Raw genomic sequence first — 19,832 nt, 5'->3', positions numbered from 1 at the left:
AATACTCAAAAGCAGGGAATATTATGCTTCATGTATCTGTGTAAAAGTTTGTCTCCCCCTCCCCCAAACATTTTGTAGACTACATTGTAGAAGGCAGGAACCTGGAATAACAACAATAACTAGTTGCAATAAAAACACTCAGCTTACAGTCCAGAAGCTGTTCAGCTATCCATGCATGATCCCGTTTATTCCAATAATAAAACCATGACACAACTCCATCGATTCCCACCATATAGATAATCAGACACAGGGAGATGGGGCAGCATACTCAAGGTTAAGAGCGCCTAAGTGACAGAGCCAGGGCTGGCGGAGCGGCTCAAGTGGTAGAGCACCTGCCTAGCAAGTACGAGGCCCTGATTTCAAACCCCAGCACCACCTAATAAATAAATACATATAAATTCATTCCATTAAAAAAAAGGTGATAGAGCCAGATTTCAAATCAAAATAGACATAGTCCAAGTATTTTCCGATGAACATGAATTGTGCATTTACGACTTGTGAAGCATTGCCACAAATAAGAAACACAAGGCTCACAGCTAAACAATAGACAGACACGTAAACAGATAACCACAGATGAATAGGACCGGTGCTGCAGAAGAAAACAGAACTGAACGCACTGGAGAAGCTGGGAGGGCCCTGGAAGAGAAATGTTGGAGTTAAGTCTAAAATACTATGTTTGGGCCATCTCAAAAAGTAGAGTTTGGGCAGGGACAATGTGTATAATTTCTTTGTACCCTTAACATCCAGTAAAATACCAAGTGCACAGTAAGTTCTCAAGAAGTTTTGTTATTGCTGTTAAAGACAGCATGAAGGCTTAAATTTAAGAAATATCCTATTCACTCATCTACCATAGTCCTTAAAATATTTTGGTTGCTATTTTAATAAGCTCGAGCTACCATAACAAAATACCATAGATGAGATAGCTTAACAGAAATTCATTTTCTCACAGTTTCGGAGGCTTAAAGTCCACCATCAAGGTGTCAGCATGGCTAGTGAGGGCTCTCCTGACTTACAGATGGCCTCCTTCTTGCTGTGTCCTCACATGGTAGGGAGAGGGGCAACAAACCCTCTTCTTTAAGAATATCAATGCCATCATGAGGACCCCATCCTCGTGACCCCATTTAAACCTAACCGTCTCCCAAAGGCCTCATGGCATTGAGGATGAGGGCTTCAACACATAACGTAACCTCATGTGCTACAGGAAGCCTGGGAAATACAGATGAGTTGTGTATCCAGGAAGGGGACATGGGCTTGTTATAAAAGTAGATACACATGTGTGTGTGAAAGTGCATGCTTATGTACGTGTGTGTGCACAAGTGATGATAAATTTCTGATTCAGTTTTATTTTTCATGTCATTAAATCCAATCAATCACTGGAAAAGGATGTAGCCAAACAATTTGCAGAAGGAGATAAAATTAGTAGCAATGCATGGGAGAAAATACTCAACAGCACTATCTGTTATAAAATTAAATGAACACAAAAGTGAAGTATCAGTTTATGCCTATTAAAATAGCAAGTATTTTAAATCATGGTAACATTCATGTGCAGATCAGACTAATGAAACTAGAAGCCTTGGGATTCGCTACTCCAAATGTTTATAGCCTTTAATGGAATGATCCTACTCATGGGAACTTGTCCTCAGTACTTAATCTGAATGAAGGAAAAGATCACACAAATTAAGTAACTACTTATTACAGTATTGCTGAATAAAGAAACTAGAATTGACAGCAATCTATCAATAGATGGAAATTGAGAAATAGCAATGGAAGTTATTCAGTCATAAAAAAAGAATGAAATTCTATCATTTGCAATAGCACGGGTGGAACAAGAGGACATTTGTTAACTGAAATTTGTCAGACGCAGAAAGACAAATACACATGTTCTCACTCATATGTATGAGCCATAAAGTTGATCTCAAGGAAGCAGTGAGCAGAACGGTGGTTACCAGAGCCTGGGAAGGGTGTGGAGAGGGAAAGGTAAAGAAAAGATGCTTTGGTTAAGGGCATACCTCAAGTGGTAGAGCCATGCGTGGGACCCTGTACCCAGCACTATAGAAAACAAAAATTGATGCTTAATGGCTACAGACATGCTGTTGCACAGGAAGAGTACCTCCCAGTGTTCTGTAGCACAGTAGTGTAACTATGGTTGACAATTAATTGAATATTTCAAAATAGCTAGCAGAGATTTTGAGTGCTCCCAAAGAAAGCACAAAGAAATATACGTCTGAGGTGAAAGATATGCCATTTAACCTGATCTGATTATTACACATTTTCTCCATATGTACTGAAATGTTACAATGTACAACTGCTATATGTCAATTAAGAATAAAAATAGTCGTGTTTGGTTGCTCACACCTATAATCCTAGCACTTGAAAGATGGGATTGTGAGTTCAAGGCCAATCTGGGCTACATAGGGAGACCCTGTCTCCAAAATAAAGAAGGAGAATAAAAATGTATTTAAAAAGGATAAAGAAGCTGTTCAATCACATCTAAAGTGATAGGATGAGCACATGGGCCCATGATCTTCCACAAACATAAGATATGTGAGTGGGAGCCAGGAATGGGGGAGCACACCCACCAGCTATCAGGGTGTGAAGCAGGAAGAGCTCTCAAGCAAGGAATTTGGGGTCAGACTGGGCAACCCAGTGGGACCTTGTCTCAAAAAAAAATAGTTGATATAAAATATGTAATTTATATTTAAAAAGTTAACAGTATTTGGTACAGGGAAGGGAACTAGGGATTGGGGGGGAAAGATTTTTTAAAAATGGAAGTTATGCTCTTTGTACTGTTTCAATCTTTTCTATGTACTCAGACAATTTTAACAATTAAAATATAGTATCTGTGTTATGATAGTAATTATGTACAAATTATATGTGCTAGAAGCAAAGATGAAAAAAATTTATAAAGTTGATCTGTTCTAATGGTGGAGATTCTGTCCAGGATTCTTCGTCCCTTGATTTCTTTTATTATTATAATGTTTGCATAATCTAAGTATATAAAAACAAAAGAGCAGCTGCCTGAAATAATCTTTGTAAATACCAATGATGTATTGCTGCATGACAAAGTAGGAAAGTATTGGATCAAGAAAGTAGTCATAAAATACTTACGAGAACTCATATTTGTATATGTAAACACAAAGATCAGAAAACAGCCTGGACAAGAGGCAGCAGACGCACACAAGGCTGGTCCCCAGCGGCGTCCTGGGAGAAACCGCTGAGGTTTCCTATTAGAAGCAAGATCAGAGTACAACCTGCACTTGAGAAAACGCATCTTTCACTGTTGCCCTTTCTAGGCGATGATAAAGTGCTCCGGCTCTGGCACCCCAACATCAGCACCAAGCCGGTGGGGAAGCTGGTGGGACACATGTTCAGTATCACCGAGATCGTCACCAATGAGAAAGACCAGCACGTCGTCAGCCTTTCCTCCGCAAAGGTAATGAGAAGAGAGCACAACCGAAGCAAGCAGCCTTTCCTGAAAATCGCCTACTGGAAGGCACAAGCCACTGAGAAATGGTCAGTGTGGAGAAGGCAACGATGAGCCCTGGCTCTTCCTGTTGACTGCCTGGAGAAAGTGCGTTTAGGGCGGAGGAGGGTGACCCTAGTGGAAATACTATGTACTCATGTATGAAAATGGAAGTGGAGGGGTGAACTCAACTATATGCTGTAAGAACTTTTAAAATATCATGATGTACCCCCAGTACAATAATATCATAATAAAAAAAAACTAGTTTACTAGGAAAAAAAATTTTAAAACTAGAATTAAAAAAAAAAAAAGAAAGTGTTTGAAGACAAGGATAGGATAATGGGAAGAAATCCTGCATTTTCCTCAGTAGTAAGACACAAGTGGCTGCCCATTGTAGACAGAACGCTATTGTTACAGAAAAAGGGTTTCTGATATTGCCATTGTTATGGAACAGTGTTTTAAATGTTCTGACCAATATAATGTAACCACAAAAAATGGATTTATTAGAAATGAGGAGACTGAATTGTACTTTCAAATAATGTGATTGCTTGAAAAGTTCAGTAAGATCAGTTTAAACTATTTACAAAGGATAAGTTTAATCAGGTGACTGCTTATAAAAGCAATTTACAAAAGTATATAAATTGCTCTTCAAGAACAATAACTAGTTAGGAAAGCATAGTCTTAGGGATAACATTCACAAGACCAAAAATACAATTGCCTAGGAATGATCCGAAAACCGAACACTCACTATTAACATTAAGACAGCAGGAAGCCTCACTGACAGGCTTTTACTTAAGAGCTGAGCAGAGAGACATTTGTGTCCTGCACAGGGAGGCTGCAGTGCAGTCTCTGTGGCATGCACACCCTAACCCATGTGGGAGGCTGAGGCAGAAGGATTTTGAGTTCCAGACCTGCCTGGGATATAACACAAGAGCTGATCTCTTGAGAAATGACCCAAGCCTTGTATGCACATATGAATAATAAAACAATAAAAAAAAAAAAGAAAAAAAAAGAGCTGGTCTCAAAAACAAAAACCAAACAACATAAAAATAATTTCCTTTAAATTAATCTATACAGGAATGCTCTTTAAAATTACTTAAGTATTGCTTTGCTAAGTTTAAAGTTAATATAAAAACACTGCATACAAGAATCTCTTAGAAACTTTGGAAGATATAATTATTACATGATACTTAATCAGATATTAAAATAATATAGTATAAAGCCACAATAAATTAAACAGAGCAGCAGATGTGCAAGCAGGAATAGCCACACCTATAAACAAAAGAGAGAATGCAGGAATTAGTGAATATGTTTGTGACAATTTTGTATATAATAAAAGTAGCATTTAAAATCTATGAGCAGAGGATGGTTTGCTCAGTGTATGGCAAAAAACTGATTCACTGTACACAAAAATATGTAGTCAGTTCATCACCTTCATATTGTGCAATTTTAATTCATGTTCTTTAAAATTTCTGCAAATGTAAAGATAGATTTTCTTTTCCTATGAAATCTTTTTTCTGACTTCTGGTTTTCCTTTAGTTGTTATTGTTATCATTTGTTTCCTGAAGCCATGGATTATACTGAACTTTATATATGCTATTTTTTTCCTATACATGTATACCTAGGATAGAATTTAATGAATAAATTTGGCACAAGAGGAGAGTAATAACAATAACTGAGAATAAAATAGAATAATTGTAACACTGCACTGTAATAAAATTGCCAGCATTACTACTCTTGCACTATGGAGCCATTAGTAAGTAAAATAAGGGTTATTTGAACATAGCACTGAAAGACTGTGACAGTCACTCTGATAGCCAAGATGGTTACTAAGTGACTAATAGTGTACAATGTGGATAGATTGGAAAAAGGGACAATTCACATTCCAGGCCAGACAGAGAAGGATGGTAGGAGACTTCCTCAGGCTTCTCAGAATGGTGCACAATTTAAAACTTCTGAATTGCTCATTTTGAGGATTTTCCATTTAATACTTTCAGACCTCAGGTGACTGTGGGTACAGGAACTGAGGAAAGCGAGAGGTGGGTCAGGGGACTGCCACATTAACCACCTCCACAGTGGATAAAATAGGCTTATGTAGGATGCTGTGCACACCCAAAGTCAGCTTTGTACATACAAGGTGCCTGCTTTTCACACCTGCAGGCAATTGTAAAAGTTACTTAAGGGATCTCGATAAGAAATAATTTATTCTCTTTTTAAAGATCTAGAATTTTCTGGAAACCATCTAAAACAGGACTGTGACAAAGTTTGTACATCTGTAAATTTACTAAAACTGATAGAATCTTATAAAGTAGGTGAATTTTATGGCAGGTAGACGATACTTCAATATTGCTGCTGAAAAGAGGTAACCAGTAAAAATTCAGAAAAAAGTCTTCAATTTTATAAGTTATGACATCTCCTTTTATATGGTGGAAATATCGTACTTAACACATAGATCATACTGACATGAAAATATCTAAACAATATTATGTGTGCAATGTGATGAAAGAGTATATAATTACGCAGTTCAAAATATACAATTGCACATCTTATATTATCATAATTAGTAGTAAGATGTTTTAATGATTACTTGGTTGACAAGGTTGTGGATGGATTATTTTTTTCTTTTATTCATATGTACATACAATGTTTGGGTCATTTCTCCCCCCTTCCCCCCGCCCCCTCCCTTACCTACCCTGAATTAATTTTTTTTTGCTTTTTTTCTTTCTTACTAGTGATTACTTTTGTAATAAAGAAACACTAAACTTAAAAAAAATGGTGTTACAAGGGTAGTGAAGGTTTTGAGATAGTAAAAGGAAAATGCTATGAGTTGAGAACTATAGCCCTTCTAGAAAATTCAAAGAAAGATAATATCTGTTTATAGAAAAAGGTGAAGCCATTCATGCTCAGGAGTTGGGGGAGACTTTCCAATCTCTTAAATGTTTATTTTTTAATTTTTTTTCTCCCCCCTGCCCCCACCCTCTCCCTTACCACCCACTCCGTCCCCTCCCTCTCCCTCTCCCCCTTACCTCCTCACTACCAGGCAGAAACTATTTTTCCCTTATCTCTAATTTTGTTGTAGAGAGAGTATAAGCAATAATAGGAAGGACCAAGGGTTTTTGCTAGTTGAGATAAGGATAGCTATACAGGGAGTTGACTCACATTGATTTCCTGTGCATGTGTGTTACCTTCTAGGTTAATTCTTTTTGATCTAACCTTTTCTCTAGTTCCTGGTCCTTCTCTCCTATTGGCCTCAGTTGCTTTTAAGGTATCTGCTTTTAGTTTCTCTGCATTGAGGGCAACAAATGCTAGCTAATTTTTTAGGTGTCTTACCTATCCTCATATCTCCCTTGTGTGCACTCACTTTTATCTTGTGATCAAAGTTCAATCCCCTTGTTGTGTTTGCCCTTGATCTGATGTCCACATATGAGGGAGAACATATGATTTTTGGTCTTTTGGGCCAGGCTAACCTCACTCAGAATGATGTTCTCCAATTCCATCCATTTACCAGCGAATGATAACATTTTGTTCTTCTTCATGGCTGCATAAAATTCCATTGTGTATAGATACCACATTTTCTTGATCCATTCATCAGTAGTGGGCATCTTGGCTGTTTCCATAACTTGGCTATTGTGAATAGTGCTGCAATAATCATGGTGTGCAGGTGCCTCTGGAGTAACCTGTGTCACAGTCTTTTGGGTATATCCTCAAGAGTGGTATTGCTGGATCAAATGGTAGATCAATATTTAGCTTTTTAAGTAGCCTCCAAATTTTTTTCCAGAGTGGTTGTACTAGTCTACATTCCCACCAACAGCGTAAGAGGGTTCCTTTTTCCCCGAATCCTTGCCAACACCTATTGGTGGTGGTGTTACTAATGATGGCTATTCTAACAAGGGTGAGGTGGAATCTTAGTGTGGTTTTAATTTGCATTTCCTTTATTGCTAGAGATGGTGAGCATTTTTTCATGTGTTTTTTGGCCATTTGAATTTCTTCTTTTGAGAAAATTCTGTTTAGTTCACTTGCACATTTCTTTATTGGTTCATTAGTGTTGGGAGAATTTAGTTTTTTAAGTTCCCTATATATTCTGGTTATCAGTCTTTTGTCTGATGTGTAGCTGGTAAATACTTTTTCCCACTCTGTGGGTGTTCTCTTCAGTTGAGAGACCATTTCTTTTGTTGAGCAGAAGCTTTTTAGTTTTATGAAGTCTCATTTATCTATGCTATCTCTTAGTTGCTGTGCTGCTGGGGTTTCATTGAGAAAGTTCTTACCTATACCTACTAATTCCAGAGTGTTTCCTACTCTTTCCTGTATCAACTTTAGAGTTTGGGGTCTGATATTAAGATCCTTGATCCATTTTGAGTTAATATTGGTATAGGGTGATATACATGGATCTAGTTTCAGTTTTTTGCAGACTGCTAACCAGTTTTCCCAGTAGTTTCTGTTGAAGAGGCTGTCTTTTCTCCATCATATGTTTTTAGCTCCTTTGTCAAAGATAAGTTGCTTATAGTTGTGTGGCTTCATATCTGGGTCCTCTATTCTGTTCCATTGGTCTTCATGTCTGTTTTTGTGCCAGTACCATGCTGTTTTTATCGTTATTGCTTTGTAATATAGTTTGAAGTCAGGTATCGTGATAACTCCAGCATTGTTCTTTTGACTGAGTATTGCCTTGGCTATTCGTGGCCTCTTGTGTTTCCATATAAATTTAACAGTAGATTTTTCAATCTCTTTAATGAATGTCATTGGAATTTTGATGGGAATTGCACTAAACATGTAGATTACTTTTGGGAGTACCGACATTTTTACTATGTTGATTCTACCAATCCATGAGCATGGGAGATCTCTCCACTTTCTATAGTCTTCCTCAATCTCTTTCTTTAGGAGTTTATAGTTTTCCTTATAGAGGTCATTCATATCCTTTGTTAGGTTTATACCTTGGTATTTGATTTTTTTTGAGGCTATTGTAAATGGAATTGTTTTCATATATTCTTTTTCAGTTTGTTCATTATTAGTGTATAGAAATGCTAACGATTTTTCTATGTTGATTTTATATCTTGCTACCTTGCTATAGCTATTGATGTTGTCTAGGAGCTTTTGAGTAGAGTTTTTTGGGTTTTTAACGTATAGGATCATGTCATCTGCAAATAGGGATATTTTGACAGTTTCTTTACCTATTTGTATTCCTTTATTCCTTCTTCTTGCCTAATTGCTCTGGCTAGAAACTCCAGTACTATGTCGAATAGGAGTGGAGATAGTGGGCATCCTTGTCTAGTTCCTGATTTTAGAGGGAATGGTTTCAGTTTTTCTCCATTAAGTATAATGCTGGCTGTAGGTTTGTCATATATAGCTTTTATAATGTTGAGGTACTTTCCTTCTATTCCTAGTTTTCTTAGAGCTTTTATCATGAAATGGTGTTGGATCTTATCAAAGGCTTTTTCTGCATCTATTGAGATAATCAAGTGGTTTTTGTCTTTGCTTCTGTTAATGTGGTTTATTACATTTATTGATTTTTGTATGTTGAACCACCCCTGCATCCCTGGGATGAAGCCTACTTGGTCATGGTGAATAATCTTTTTGATGTGTTGTTGAATTCGGTTTGCCATTATTTTGTTGAGGATTTTTGCATCAATGTTCATTAAGGAGATTGGCCTATAGTTCTCCTTTTTGGAGGTGTTTTTGCCTGGCTTTGGGATAAGTGTAATACTGGCTTCATAAAATGTGAAGCTGAACGGGCATTAGAGAGACAGAGAGAGGATTGAAAATAAAAATAAATAAATAAATAAAAATAAAAGTAAAAAATAAATAAATGAAAAAAAAATATATATAAAAAGAAATCTCCAAGTTCAAATGCAATAAAGTTTCAGGCTTAATAATTTTGGTGTTCATCCCTCAGCCTCCAATCCTGGAGATGGTGCCTCAGAAGTAGTTCTGTGGTTGTCTCATCAAAGGGGAAAAAGACTGGAAAAATCAAAATAAAACAAAACAAAACAAAACAAAAAAACCCACAAAGTGTCCCAAGTTCAAATGCAATACAGTTTCAGTAAGTTTTTCAGCATGCAGATGTAGTTCAGTTGTTGTCTCATCAAAGGTAGGGAGAGAGAAAAAAAAAAGAGTCTGGAGACAGTTCTATGAATGACTATTTGGGGCTGTGGCTTGCCTGCCTGCTACTGTCAGCCTGCTGTTGCTAGAGGCTTTATTTATGCAGATCTCAAGAGTGAGCTTAGCACTCACCTGGCCCCTCAGGCTTTGTTTACTCAGAGTTCTCCTGTGCCTGAGCCACTGTTACAAGCTTTCCCCTTTCCAAGCACACTGGGGGAGGTGACACTGCACCCACTCTCTCAGGCCAGTGTTTTTATTTACAGCTCGCATGGGAAGTGGGTCTTCCCCCCTCTCCTGTGGAGTTTTCCTCCCACCTCCACTTTTACAAGCTTTCCCGCTCTTGGTTGCTGGGTGTGTGCCGCTGCTTCTGCCTTCTCCGGCCCAGCTTGTTTATTTACAGTTCCGTGAGGGATTCCACTCCCCCCCTCTTCAGTGCTCAGGGTGCCCCACCCTCTTTGCTATGTGTCTTTTTTTTTGTTGTTACTGCTTATTATTCAGTTTCTCTTTTTTTCCCTGAGTTGGGGTCGGTCTGTCCATGGGGCTATGCTGATCTGGCCCAGGGTAGTCTGTGAGAGTACTGCATACTGCTTAGCTCACCTTGTGGTCCACATCTTCCCAAGCTGTCTGGACGCTGGCATCTGGTGGTGGTACAGGATCCTTCCTGGTTTCTCCCTTCAACATGAAGTGGAGATGCTCTGCGCAAGCTGGAGGTGTGGAGGAGTCAAAGTTTTGCCTCTTCTCAGTGGTTTTGCCCATAAGGTGTATCTCCAGCATCTCTCCAAGATTTTACTTTAGGAGGCACACTTTCTGCTTCCTCCCTCTAGTCACCATCTTGGAATTCCCCGAATTTTCTTTTCACATCAAATATTTTTCTGACTTCTGGTTTTCCTCTAGTTGTTATTGGTATCATTTCTTTTCAATGAATAGTGATCCAACTTCATAGTTACTTTGGAAACTTCTGCTTCCCTACACCAGGAACAGGTAAATCTGAACCCCTAAAATGAGTCTCATATCCATCATCTAATTCTTTCTTCCATAGCAATCACTTGGTTCAGATCTACCAAGGGACTCCCTATTGAAGGTGAATATGAGAAGGCACCTCTGGTCCCTTCCTCTCCAAGCCATCCAAATATTGTACTATCACCTGCACCCTTGTCAGTGCCTTTTTATATATCTGAAATGCACCTCATGCCTTACAAATAAAGTCTAAATTTTTTTTCCCAGTTTTTAATATTCTCTATAGTTGGAAACTAAAGCTCCTTTCAACTTGGCTCACTTATCACCACCTTTGGATGCTCTGAGCTTTATCAAACTCTTACCTAGAGACTGTGCTTTTCCATCTTTTGTCCAAAACATCTTTCTTCCCATTCCCAAATATTGTGTTCATTCAAATCTCAGTGAAATACCCTGTCCTCCATAAAACCTCCACCAGAGAAATATAGAGCTCTTGACCCTCTGGGGAATGACAAATGGGGATGCTCACAACAGGCCAAGGGACAGGAAGAATGGCTGGCCCTTTCCAAAATATGGTGTCTTTAAGTGGTATTACATGAAATCTTTCCTTGCATCAGTTCCTGAGCTGCCTGTATGGGATTATTTTATGTGGTGTCATATGCACGTGTGTATGTTTGTTTTTCTTACTTTTTGGATTGCTGGAAGCATCCATAATTGAGAGCTTGGTTTTATGGCTTCTGACCTTTTGGTAACTTCTGTCCTTGTTCTGCCTGCTTGGGACAATTGAGTTAAACATTTTGGTTTAACCGTGATTTACAACATTCTCAAGTGTAATCGGTATGAATCTCAAAACTTTCCTCAGAATGACTATAGGAAACACTTCTGGGGAAGATGAAGATACATTAGGAAATTTTAGCTAACAAAATATGAGTGGACATTTGGAAAGAAAAAATACAAACTGAAAAAAGAGGGTAAACCAGTAGCTCACGCCTGTAATCCTAGCTACTCAAGAGGCAGAGATCAGGAGTTTCGAAGTTTGAAGCCAGCTAGGGCAGATAGTTCACAAGATGCTATCTCTAAAAAAACCTCGCACAAAACAGAACTGGCAGAGTGGCTCAAGTGGTAGAGCACCAGCCTAGCAGACGTGAGGCCCTGAACTCAAACCCCCTGCCAGACCCTCCCCCCAAAAAAGAGAATAAGAGCACACACTTTGGAGTTCAGTGCTCAGCTCATAGATAGCCTTTAAGGAAACCCCATGCTGGTTCTCAGCCACAGGAGCTAAGGAGATCAAAAGACAGTGGGCAACCAGTCCTCACATGAGCTTGCTTTTGTGTGACTATCACTCTCTGTGTTATAACCTGGCACTCTGCTATTACTGAATGTGCACTTAAGATGAGCCATGCTGTTTCTGAGTTTTGCCTTTTAGGACCTTTCCTTTGTCAATTACATTGTGTGTGAGTGTCTTTGTAGTACTATTTTATTGTGTAGACTTTCTTCTCATCCCCCCACCAGCTTTAAGACCCCTCAAACCTCTGCACCTCCACACACACATATTTGCGCACTCATATTCACTATGACTCCTATAGGGTAACTATCTGGATATTCTGTTGATCTTAACCTTCATCTCTCATAAAACATGGTTCCCAAAGAAGCCAGGCATTGCTCCTTGGCTAGCTAAGTGGCTATGTCTTAGGACTAGCCTCCTAGGAAGCCTGGCTTCTCCTGTGGCAATACCGGTCAGTCATTAAGTCCTGTGCATGCCACTTTTCTGCGTATATTTTGAAGTTATCTATGCCCAAAGGAGCTAAAAATCAAGGGCAGCAAATAAAGCCTAAGTGCCACCAGTCTTTCATGACAAAACCTAAAAATGACAGACACCAAGATCAATGTGCCCACAAAACTGGACCTACACATGAAAGCCAGTTTGCACTTTGAAATCTGGAAGACACTGTAGGACTGACAAGCTTCCTGAAAGGCAACCACTAACAAAACTGAAAATGCTCACATCCTTGGACACAAAAATCTACTTCTAATAATTTATCACCCAATTGTAGTTAGACTGCTTCCTAAAGCAGTGAATTCTACAAAGTTACACATATCAGAAGGTTCACTCTCACTTTAATAAAGAGAATGAAGGAAATAAGTCTAATTTCCAACAATAAGGGTCTAATTACAGTGAACTGTGGAACACCTGTACAAAAGAATACTATGCAGACATTTAAAAGACTAAGTAAATCTATAGATAAATATACCTCAGTGCACATGCAAGTTTTGTGTACATGAACTCGTTTAATGTTTATGAAATCTCTGTGATAAGCACAGATATTACTCCTGCCTTATAAACTGAGCTTGGAGAAGCTAAGTGATTCACCCAAAGCCACACAGCTGTTAAGTGATGAAGCAAGACAGTATCTTCAAACAATGATTTCAACAATGATTTAGCATAAGAAGCAAAACTGAGGCAGCCAAAGGAAGTGATAGGTAGGAAAGAATACCTGTTGTTGTTTTTTACTGTGCATTAGTCAGTTTTCAATTGCTATAACAAAATATCTGAGGTAATTAACTTATAAAGAGAAAAGGTTTATTTTGTCTTAGTTTTAGCAGTCTCAGTTCATGATGGTTGCCTCCATTGTTCTGGCTTGTAATGAGGCAGAACATCATAGCAGGAGGAAATGATAGAGCAAAGCTGCTCACCTCGTGGCCAAGAAGCAAAAGAGAAGAGGAAGGTGTTGAGGTCCCAGGATTCTCTCCAAGCTCACATCCTCAGTGACCTAAGAACTCCTGCTAAGTCTTCACCACCCCCTGGGGACCAAGCCTTTAACACACGGGCTTTCAGGGGACATTCTAGATCCAAATTGTAGCATACTGTTTAAAAGTACATGCAACAATTTTATAATTAAAAAGTTAGTTTTTAAAAAACCATGTTGGATGTCTTTATCTCATTTTCTATTTGCCAGTTATCACACAAGAAAAAAACTGTGAGAACAAAATAATAAAATTAACAAGTTTAGTTCCACATTGCTAGAACATTTTTTATTAAGTTACTTGTAAAAACCTAATAAATACATTTTTACATTGAATTCCCTACTCAGATGTCAAGTGCCTGCCATTTCTACTGCACTGCTATACCTGTGCCAATTTGCCAATCTACCTTTTGTTCATGGCACTGTGTTAACTCTCAAAGGCATTTCATAATCCCTGCACCTTTGTGTAAAATTATGTGTTGGGTATTTTTGAGACAGGGTCTCGAGAACTATTTGTCCAGGGCTAGCTTTGAATCTCAGTCCTCCTTATCTCAGCTCTCTGCATAGCTATGATTACAGGTGTGAGACACCAATGCCCAGCTTCAAACATTTACACTGCAGAAGAACTGTTTGTCCTCTCCCTGTGTCTGTCTGGACTTTGATCTACTCAAGACCAGTAGCAGCGCTTCTTCTATTGGGCATTGCCCCAAGGTGCCTTGCCCAGAGTTCTGGGATTATTTGATGTACAGTGAATTTTGTATGAGTGGTTAGTGTTGCACTTTTTTATACTAGGATGTACCCTTTTTTATAACCCAGAACCAGCCCCTAAAAATTCAGACATTCTACTCTAATCATTCTATGATAAACACTTACAAAAAAAAAAAGGTGCTTTCTGAGCACATTTTTGTGATAGTAATTTGCATGAATTTTGCAGGAAGGAAAGCCAGGAAAAACTGCTGAATCAAAACAATCTGCACTCTGAGCATGAGCATGCACAAGCTTGTTTTCAGACTTCTAATTCACTGTTATTTATTAACTATTCCTCACAAAAAGTGCAGGCAAAGCATTCACTTGTCCTTTGGCATTTTGTGACTTGTGACTTTAGTTCTTATTTTAGAACTTAATCAGCTTCATAATTTTTTCCCATTGTTGAAAAAATTCTTCTATAAACCCCTGTACTCCCAGTTTGTTTGAAATCAGCACTAATATGTTTATTGATACTAGACAGTGAATTTCTTGTAATTTAAGTTTACTTGCTCATATGTAATATTTAATTTCTAGCTTATAAATATTCCATTCTGCCACCCCAGAGTTTGTTTATCTTCTTTGATTTTCCTCTCTGCACCAACTCAGTCTCTTTATGAAATCTTTTAACCTTTGTTTCTTCCTAAGCCCCTCAGAGCAGATGTGGCTCCCTGTCAAAATAGGGATATTTTGACAGTTTCTTTACCTATTTGTATTCCTTTTATTTCTTTTTCTTGCCTAATTGCTCTGGCTAGGAATTCCAAGACTATGTTGAATAAGAGTGGAGAGAGTGGGCACCCTTGTTTCATTCCTGATTTTAGGGGAAATGGTTTCAGTTTTTCACCATTAGGTATGATGTTGGCTATAGGTTTGTTATATACAACCTTTACAATATTGAGGTACATTCCTTCTATTCCTAGTTTTCTTAGAGCTTTTCTCATGAAGTCATGTTGAATCTTACTGAAGGCTTTTTCTGCATCTACTGAGATCAAGTGGTTTTTGTCTTTTCTCTATTAATGTGCTGTATTACATTTATAGGTTTTTTTGTATGTTGAACCACCCCTGCATCCCTGGGATGAAGCCTACTTGGACATGGTGAATATTTCTGATATGTTGTTGGATTTGGTTTGCCATTATTTTATTGAGGATTTTTGCATTGATGTTCATTAAGGAGATTGGCCTATAGGTCTCCTTTTTGGAGGTGTCTTTGTCTGGTTTTGGGATGAGTGTAATACTGGCTTCACAGAATGAGTTAGGCAGTATTCCTTCCCTTTCTATTTCATGAAAAAGTTTAAGGAGAGTTGATATTAATTCTTCTTTAAAGGTCTGATAGAATTGCCATCAGGTTCTGGACTTTTCTTTTTTGGGAGACTCTTTATTGCTGCTTCAATTTCATTTTGTGTTGTAGATCTATTGAGGTGGTTAATATCCTCTTGATTCAATTTTGGAGAGTCGTAAGTATCTAGAACTCTGTCCATTTCTTCAAGATTTTCAAATTTATTAGAATATAGGTTCTCAAAGTAGTCTCTGATGATTTCCTGGATTCTGTGGTGTTTGTTGTCTCCTGTTTTGCATTTCTGATTTTACTGATTTGGGTTTTTTTCTCTCTTCATTTTAATCAGACTTGCCAGGGGTCTGTCAATCTTGTTTATTTTTCAAAGAACCAGCTTTTTATTTCATTGATTCTTTGTATGTTTCTTTCTTTCTTTCTTTTTTTGGTCTCTATTTCACTAATTTTGGCCCTTATTTTTATTATTTCTCTCCTTCTGCTTGTTTTGGGTTTTGCTTGTTCTTGTTTTTCTAGGAGTTTGAGATGTAGCATTAGGTCATTTATTTGATCAATGACTCATTGATCATTGAGCAATGTGTTGTTCAGCTTCCAACTGTTTCCATGTTTTTTACTGTTGTGTTTGTTGTTGAGTTCTAGTTTTAATGCAGTGTGATCAGATAGAATGCATGGGATTATTTCTATTTTCTTATATTTGCTGAGGCTTGCTTTGTGCCCTAAGATATGATCTATTTTGGAGAAGGTTCCATGGGCTGCTGAGAAGAATGTATATTGTGCAGAAGTTGGCTGAAATATTCTGTAGACATCAGCTAGGTCCATTTGATCTGTGGTGTGATTTAGTTCTAGAATTTCTTTATTGATTTTTTGTTTGGATGATCTATCTATTGGTGATTGAGGGGTATTAAAGTCTCCCACTACTACTGTGTTGGCATCTATGTGTGCTTTTAAGTCATTTAGTGTATGTTTGATGAAATTGGGTCACTGACATTGGATGCATATAGGTTGATAATTGTTATTTCCTTTTGGTGTATTTCCCCTTTTATTAGTATGAAGTGTCCTTCTTTATCTTGTTTGATCAATGTAAGTTTGAAGTCTACTTTGTCTGAGATAAGTATTGCTACTCCTGCCTGTTTTCAGGGGTCACTGGCTTGGTAAATTTTCTTCCAGCCTTTCACCCTAAGCCTATGCTTATTTCTAGCGATGAGATGGGTCTCCTGTAAGCAACAAATTGTTGGACCTTCCTTTATAATCCAGTTTGTCAAATGGTGCCTTTTGATGGGGAAGTTGAGTCCATTGACATTCAGTGTTAATATTGATAGGTATGTGGTGATTCCTGTCATTTAGATGTTTTTGTTGTTTAAGGGTTTGATTGTGTGCAGCTAAATCGATATTATTGTCCTTTTCCTTGTCTTTTCTTCTCTTGTGGTTTGATATTACCTGTCCTCTTGTGGTTTTGTTTGCTTTCATTTTCTGTGTGCAGAATTCCTTGGAGAATCTTTCATAGTGGTAGCTTGGTGGTCATATATTGTTTTAGTTTCTGCTTATCGTGGAAGACATTTATTGCCCTATCTATTTTGAATGATACCTTTGCTGAATAGAGTATCCTAGGGTTGAGGTTATTTTTATTCAGTGCTCAGAATACCTCACTCCATGCCTTTCTTGCTTTTAAGGTTTCTGTTGAGAAATCTGCTGTGATTTTGATGGGTTTACCTTTGTATGTTATTTCTTTTTTCTCTCTTACAACTTTCAATATTCTTTCTCTATTCTCTGTGCTTATTGTTTTAATGGTAATATTTTATGGGGAAGTTCTATTTTGGTCAAGTGTGTTGGGTGTCCTGGAGGCTTCTCTAAAGCCTTTTTCTAGATTTGGGAAATTTTCTTTTATTATTTTATTGAATATATTACAAATCCCTTTTGCTTGGACCTCTTCTTCAATGCCCACGATTGGTTTGGTCTTTTGATGGAGTCGATGAGTTCTTGCATATTCCTTTCGCAGGTCTTGAGTAGTTTGACTAATAGCTCTTCAGTTTTTCCTTTAGTTCTATTTTATCTTCAAGTTCTGAGATTCTGTCTTTTCCTTGTTCTAGTCTACTGGAGTGGACTTCCTTGTGTTTTGTGTTTCTGTTTCATTCTTTTTTCTGAGGTTTTCCATGTCATGGGTCACTTCCTCTTTAATATTGTCTATTTTCATCTTTAATTCATTTATCTCTCTATTTATAGTGTTCTCTGTTTCACTTTGGTGTTTATTTAGGGCTCCTTTGAGTTCATTTACTTGTTTCTGTGTCTTCTCATTTTATTTTTGGTGTCTTGAAATTTCTTGAGTGCCTCTTGTATTTTTTAGTTAACTGTGTCTGGTATCATCTCCATGAAATTCTCAGTGATTACCTGCAGGATTTCTTCTTGGAGGGTGTTTTTGTGGGCATCGCTGGGTTCCTTGGTGTCATTTATCTTTGTTTTGTTGGAGTCTGGAACTGGGTATCCATTTTCTTCATTTCCCTCTGAATCCTGTATTAAGTTATTTTTTTAGGAGAGTGGTTTCCATCCCCTTTTCTTCTTCACATCACTCCACTTGTACTGTGCAGCTGTGCTCTTCATAGGCTAGTTGGTATTTTCAGTCACCTGTTTTCTTTTCCTTAATTTAATTTTTGTGTTGTGATTGTCTTGGGTTTTTAGCTAGGTTAATGTGCTGTTTCTGTCCCTGGTCTGGGTGTAATTTAGTAATAACTAATTCACAGGTTTAATACCCAACCAGTAGTTTAAATATTATATAGAAGACCCCTTGGTGGTAATATCTATAAGCAGCAGGAGTTGGGGGGTTAATGTTTGTAATGCTAGCTACAGAAATTTGGGTGTTGGATAGGGTGGTGCTAAAGTTGGAGGTTGAAGTGGGGTGGGTGAGTTGGGGAAGCTGGTTTTTGTGGTCCTTGTGTGTGTTTAGGTGTATTTCTGTAGTAGAGGGTGCTTGTGTCAGGGATTGCAGGGGTTTGGGGTTGTGTAAAGTTGATATAGTAGGTTGGTCAGCAGGTGGTGAGTGTGTAGGAGTGAGGGGTAGTCTGGTGACAGGTTGGGGAAGATGGGTGGGGAAGATGGGTGGGGAAGGTGAAGGCATGGGAAGAGAGTGGGTGAGAAGGGGCAGAACGAGTTGTTGGGGAGGGGAGCAATGGATTTTAGCACAGGAGGAGAAGAGAGGGTGAAGGGGATGAGAGTAGGGATGAGAAGATGATGATGGTAAAGCTAATAGTATAGAAAGAGAAAGAAAAAAGATAATAGGAATAAAAATAGAAAACCCACAATAACAAAACAAAGGAAAAAAACCCAAAGAAATCAACAGGAAAAAATGAACAAACAAATAAAAGCAAACAAAAACTAAACAAAATAAAAAAAGGAAAAACACCAGGTTCAGGAACAATAGAATGTCAGTCTTAGTTTAAGTTCTGGAGTTCCTCCTCAGGTATCCATTCCTGGTATTAGCATATAAACAGAAGCTCTGACATGGTCTCACCAGGTGATTGGCTTGTGAGTCGTGCTTTGTTCTTCTGTCTACCAGTAGAATTGAAATTGTGAGGTGAGGTTGGTTTGCCAGATCATGCAGGGTGGTTCGTGATATTGATATCCTCAGCTGATAGCTGTGTTACCCTTCAGCTGCAGCTGTTTGGTCAGCTTCTCTCCCAGCAAAGTGTGGCTGTTTAAGTTTGAATGCTGCCCTCAGGTTCAGGATATTAGCTCTGTAGTCCACTAGTTGCCCTGCTTTGGAGGTAGCTTTTTGCTGTGCTTGTTTACTGGGATTTCCAGGCTGGGGGCTTATATCTTTGCCCCACCCCTTTTCTCTGTGGCAGGGTCAGTGTTCTATCAGCCTCTCCCTGCTGTCAGTGTGTTATGGTGGTTCTGTATTTGTTTTTCAATTTTGTAGGGCAGTTTGGCTTTGGGTGCTGCTTGCTGGCTCAGGAGATAAGCTCTGTGATCTGCTACCTGCCCTGCTTTGGGGGTGGCTTATCACCCACCTGTTCTCAGCCTTCCTGCCTCTCCAGCATTTTTTTTTATTGTTTTATTATTCATATGTGCATACAAGGCTTGGGTCATTTCCAGCATTTGTTTACTGATAGTTCACACCAAGATTAGATCCTTGTTCTTCCCCTGCTTCTCTGGTGCACTTTCAGATTCCTGCCCTCTCTGTTGTTGTACTAGATTACAGTTTGCTGTTTACTGTTTAGTTTTTCTTGGGGGGGAGTCAGTCTGCCCAGGGGCTGTGCTGGCTTATGGAGGGCTGGGGGAGTTCTGCATGACACATGGTGCTCACCAGTTTGGTCTGTTGAATGTCTTGCATGCAGGTTTGAAGCCAGCAGCAGCAGCTGTGGTGGTAGTGGCAACCCTCAAGTTTTCTCAGAATAATGTGTTGTGGGGAAGCTTTCCAGGGCTAGGAGTTCAGGTGTCAAAGGTTAGATTGTGGTTGGTGTTTTACTTCTGCCAAGTGTGACTCCAGCAATTCAGCAAGGTTTTGGAGTCGGAGCTCAGGCTATCTGCTTCTGTTCCATAGTCACCATCTTGG

General features: G+C 38.5%; 1 protein-coding gene across 1 annotated transcript in view; it reads left to right on the top strand.

Moving 5' to 3' along the window:
- Nucleotides 1–19,832, top strand: part of Wdr64 (WD repeat domain 64) — a 131,758-nt gene that overhangs the window by 53,177 nt on the left and 58,749 nt on the right. Inside the window, exon 10 of the mRNA XM_020174737.2 lies at nucleotides 3,294–3,433. Within this exon, the coding sequence (XP_020030326.2) occupies nucleotides 3,294–3,433 (140 nt within the window). The remainder of the gene's footprint in view (nucleotides 1–3,293; nucleotides 3,434–19,832) is intronic.

This window comes from Castor canadensis, chromosome 11 (genome assembly GCF_047511655.1).
Source record: "Castor canadensis chromosome 11, mCasCan1.hap1v2, whole genome shotgun sequence".
In the NCBI taxonomy this organism is placed as follows: Eukaryota; Metazoa; Chordata; class Mammalia; order Rodentia; family Castoridae; genus Castor; species Castor canadensis.
Note: the sequence above shows the minus strand (reverse complement) of the source record. Positions and strands in the feature narration are given on the sequence as shown.